At 35.5% G+C, this 5216-nt stretch overlaps 1 protein-coding gene across 1 annotated transcript; it reads right to left on the reverse strand.

Moving 5' to 3' along the window:
* Window positions 1–320: 320 nt before the first annotated feature.
* Window positions 321–4110, reverse strand: LOC139845064 (protein NLP1-like). The gene is made up of 5 exons (XM_071835289.1): window positions 3993–4110; window positions 2895–3827; window positions 2686–2733; window positions 1363–2221; window positions 321–1263 (listed from the first exon to the last, which is right to left on the reverse strand). Exons 2-5 carry the CDS (start codon window positions 3606–3608, stop codon window positions 500–502), a joined length of 2385 nt encoding a protein of 794 aa, XP_071691390.1. The 5' UTR covers window positions 3609–3827; window positions 3993–4110; the 3' UTR covers window positions 321–499.
* Window positions 4111–5216: the final 1106 nt, after the last annotated feature.

A 5216-nucleotide genomic window follows, 5' to 3' on the forward strand; every position in this document is an offset into this window, starting at 1 on the left:
GCGGAATTGAAACTGAATTTAGACACGACGATCTACAACATCAACACCACCCGTAATCTAAGGTCCCGTTTGACTCACCGAATCCAATGGAATTTCGGTGAAATTGGAATTGAATTTAGACACGCGGCTCTCCCGAATCTTGAATGATATCATACCTTCGAAACCGCATCGGTTGTGCAAATGATCATCCAAAATTAGACTTGATGGTCTTTTGGTATGATGTAGGAGTGGATAGAGCCATTGAGGGTGTCTTAAGAATCAGAACAAATATGAAATGACACTTGGATCATAACTTGATTGAATAACAGAACTTGGTAATAAGCAGTAAAAAAAAACATTCAACTTCCAATAACTCAGTTGAAGTCAGTAGATACAATTCAAATGGTGTACTCGTTACACTCTATCTGTTTACCATCCAAATGTTTTACAATTTATTACACTAGCTCTCAATACCATTATTTCTAAACATTTTTACGGAACCTAATAATGTCCACGTCAGTTACCACATGCTGATGTCATCGTCCGGAAAGATCAACGGCACAAATGCTGAGTTGGACGACTGGTGAAGGAAGAGTTTAATTGTTGGATTCTTGGCTGATGTATGAATCTCCTTGCATTCTTCAAGATCAGCATCACATGACAACAGTACCCATTCTTCCTCATCATCTGTGTACTCAAGTATAATATTTCCTACGTCGTATATATTAAAACGCATTGTTAACTCTCGCTTCAACAATTCAAACCCCCACGTTTTCGGCATTTTGAATCTGATTTTCTCATCTCCATAACTAGCTTTCACTCTGAATACATTTTCATCGTTTGAGATCGGGCTGCCATTGTTCGCTGCAGGTGCTACATCTTCAGGAGAAGTATGATTATCGACAAGTTTGTTGCTTTCTGATGTTAGTACAAATCTGGTTTCTTCCTGAACCAACCCGTTGACTTTTTTTGTTCGCTTGTGGCTCCCTATTGAACAACTAGATCCACAGCTGCAAGATGATGACGAATTGGATGTTGTGGTTTGACTTTTTAAAGCGTTGACCCGTTGGTTGACTTTTGGTTTGGGACTGGGTTGAGCAACAGAGCTAAGTTCTGGGAAGTTTGTATAAAACGCCCCGAGTTGAATCACACCCTCAGCACCTTGGACCGAATCGATCACAAGTTGAAGTTTCTTCAATGAATGGCTGACTTTCTTGATTTTACGAGAAGGCCATCGCATGATCCCGTGCTGCCTGCATATCCTTTTTAACGTTGTCGGGCACACTGGAAAACATCAAAGAATTTAACCACGGTTAAGTTTAACATCTCGTGCTACGTTTTATCAACAAGTATATTGAACTTTGAAAGTGGTAGTGACCTAACCTCCGATGCTTTTCGCAGCGTCTTTAAGACTTCCCGGGAAATATTGTTGCAAAACTTGCAGACTGATGTTTCTCTCTGTCTTCGACCGATTCTTTGCATTTGACCTTTTGTTGATTGACTGTTGATTTCTCGACTCCGGGCCCCATCCAAGATAAGTTTGTTTCTCAGTTTCAGAAAATATGAGTCCGTTATAATAATCGTTTACGAGTTGAAATTCTTCTTCGGGTTCTTCTTTATGACACCCCATCGATAAAACAACGTTTTCACCTCTCTGTTTTGCTTCAAGCATATGCGATATCCAAGATTCGTCACGTGTGTTTGTTTCTTTGACAGGTGTTACGACTTGTTCTTCATCTTCTATCGCGTGCAAGCTCCAAGAAAGATTTTGTATCATAGAAGCTATCGAGTTACACATCTGATTTTGTTCTTCATGGTCGTTGCAATTACGGGGTAAAAAAAACTCCAAAATGAAATCCAACGATCCTGTGTAGGTGCTGTGAAGGCGTATGGCTAACGAACCATCGAGTCCAAACATCCTAACTTGATGAGCTAGAGGATAATCAGCCCTACAAAAATCATCAATGTTAGCAAAGCAGGGTTGGTTTGTACCCAACGCTTTACCAGCAATACCTTCTCCTTGAACAAGCTTCTGCAAAGAGCACGCCTCGAAAAAGCCCAACATTTGAGGATCGAACACGTAAGAAGCAGAGTCAAGTATGGAAATTGAATCAACAGGTTCTCCTGATCTGCTTTTACTTGGTCCCCATGTTTGAGCTAATGGCAACTTGAGAGTGTCACATATGGATCTCAAAACGTCTCTAATCTCCGCAAGCGCCATTTCGTTCGGTTCATTGAAATCCTGATAGATATAGAAACATATTGGATATAAGTACATGTTTTTTTTATCATAACTCATAAGTGATTAGTCATTTAGGTGTTGTTTGTTTTGTAAGTTGTCTTTGTTTGAAGATATGCGGACCATGTTTGTGGAGAAAATGTGGCCTAAAGATCTGAATATTGAATAGTGATTAGTGTTTGTTTTTATGCCTGCAAAATACCTTAATTGTGTCTGCAACAGCATGAAACATATTTCTAAGTTTATGAGTTTGTATACATAATTACATTATTTTATCTTATGTCATTAGAAAAACAAAAAGAAATGTCTGCGAGCGTGCAAACATAAAACATAATAAGACATGCAGACGACTTTCAAAAAAATAAAAATAAAATAAGACATGGATGCTGAAAAACAAACAACACATTGCTCTCTCTATTTATTTATTTATTTATTTTTTTAATATATATACTACAGTATATTTTTACCTTTATCTTAGGATGAATCAAGAAATCTGAACTCTTTAGATCAACAATCTGAAAACAAAACAGAAGTCAATTCAGACAAAGATTAAGCCAATAATCCAAGTCATAAGTGACATATTCATGATGTCATTATGAGTCCCATCAACCAAACACAACCAAAAAAGAAACTTAAATAAAAAAAAGTGGAGAAGAAGATAGAAAAAGTAGAATACCTCTAGAGCTTTAAAGATGTTTTCGAGCTCATCACGAAAATTAATATCCTGGGAAGTCGTCACGAGTTCCACGACACCTAAGCAAGTTTCACCGTCTTGTTCGAATATAGGAATGATGAGACACCCATAAAGGTTGAACTTTTGGGCGTAAATCACTCGTGGATCATTCCCTTCTGCAACGATTTGAAGATCCGGAGTGCACATAGGAAACTTGTTCAAGAAAACACGACTAGGTAAACTCATAAGTTCGTTCGAGTTAAACTCAGCACCAAACTGATAGCTCTTGGAAACCTCTCTGTAGTACGAGAGGTTTGCGCTATTCGCGTTAACCATGTGTTGGTTCATAGTGGTTAGGACTCGTTTTCCGTTTATAATCACAGGCAGCCACAATTGAACTAGAAGGTCTGTGTCAAATATGCATCTTTCATTCAGATATGCAATTACTCGAATCATTCGATCAACGATGAATTGATCATGATGACAATCATCAAGAGGTTTTTTCTTATCTGTTTCGTCTGATGTTATGTTTGAATCAAAACATGTCATGTACGTGTCTGCGGATTCAAAGTAAGATGATGAAAGATTCAAAAGGGTTGAATATGAAATATCAGAACTTTCAATCCAACCACCATCAGGAGACAATTCATTCATGACAGCAGAATTGAATCCGTTTTCAATCAAGGATCCAAATATAGTGGTATGATGATTATCCATAAAAAGATTATTTATCTCTTGTACGATTTGAAATACTAGAACGAAAGCACGAAAAGAAAGAAAATATTGAGTTCTAACAGATGAAAAACAAGTCAGGGTCCGGAACGAAGAAAGTTAACATAAATGTAAAACAAATACAACGACTTCCACGAATTCTTTTCGTCTTTCTTCAAAAACCAGATGTGTCCATGTCTCACAAACATTATTCGTTCCGAAAAACTGCAAATTTACAACAGCCATATTGATCTACTTAGTATGTTTTTCAAACAACAACAAAAGTTCAAACAGAGTTTACATGTAAGAACTAAACACGAACTAATAAGTACTATAATATAACTAAGTAATAACAAGCGTACTGAAAGTACTAAGCAAAGGGTAACTTACTTGAGAATTGTGTTAAAGAAGATGAATTCAGGTTTAATTTCAATAGCAAAAAAGTGAGATCAAAAGAGTCACAAAATTTTGAATCTGATCCTGAAATGTGTTGTCTGTAGACATACACAAGTTTCCGCTTCTGCGTTTTATAGAGGAAAGTAGGAATCTGCAGGACCACAAATGGCGTAAGATTATAACTTAATTTTTAAATATAAAATATATTATTATTATTATTATTATATATATGGATGAATGAATGGATTTTTCTAAACATAATTAAAAACCACCTCAAATAATTAACTCACTACTTGTAATATACAATCATTAAAACTTGAAAAATTCATATTCATATAATAATGACAAATTTCATAAAAAGGTAACATATTTAGCCCGTTTTCTTATTTTCGGTAATTTATTTCATTCTGCTAAGAAAATGATTTTTTTTAAAAGTTAATTAAAAAGAGGGGTGCAGTTAACTTTCTTCGTTTCCGTTAAGTTGTATCATGTGACGTTAATTTCGTCTTTGTATCAATCTCCTAATCTTCTCATTCCACACTTTTTGTTTTTGTGTCTACTATACGATCACCTTCATCATCACAAATCCAAACACAACTCTCATCAAATTACCAGGAACTTTTAATCAACATTCAAATTAGGTAACAAGATTTTATGTTAATCCATACAAATCGGCAATCATTTCTTCCTTAAAACACGTTAGAATCATATATTGACTAAGAACAATTAGAACTCCAAAAATGAACTCAAACTTTGATCTAAATCGTTTCAGTTGACGCATTCAACACGAAAGTTGCTTAGAAATATCGAATGAATGCTCGTCAATAGTTCATAACACCTAAAAGTCACGGATTCGTTCCAATTGAAATTTTTTAACTTTTATGACCTAGAAGTTCAAATCTCAAATCTGAGAACAAATGTTATGGTTAGAAATTAACCACTCACTAAGATTGGGGATGATGAATATATGATGTTTTATCATTTTACTTTCCTCAATCCAGGCTTAAATCGATCCATAAAGCACACTTTATTGATATTTTGTGAAAAGATGAAGAACACGTGATTTGAATTTCAGATCTGAGTTGATGTGTTTGAGATTTTTGAGCTTTGGTGATTCCAATGATTTCGTGAAGTTAATTTGAATTAGAAAGCACATGACGTTGTGTTTGGATTTATGACGATGAAGGTGATCGTACAGTAGACCCAAAATAAAAAGTG

This window comes from Rutidosis leptorrhynchoides, chromosome 4 (assembly GCF_046630445.1).
Source record: "Rutidosis leptorrhynchoides isolate AG116_Rl617_1_P2 chromosome 4, CSIRO_AGI_Rlap_v1, whole genome shotgun sequence".
Classification (NCBI taxonomy): domain Eukaryota; kingdom Viridiplantae; phylum Streptophyta; class Magnoliopsida; order Asterales; family Asteraceae; genus Rutidosis; species Rutidosis leptorrhynchoides.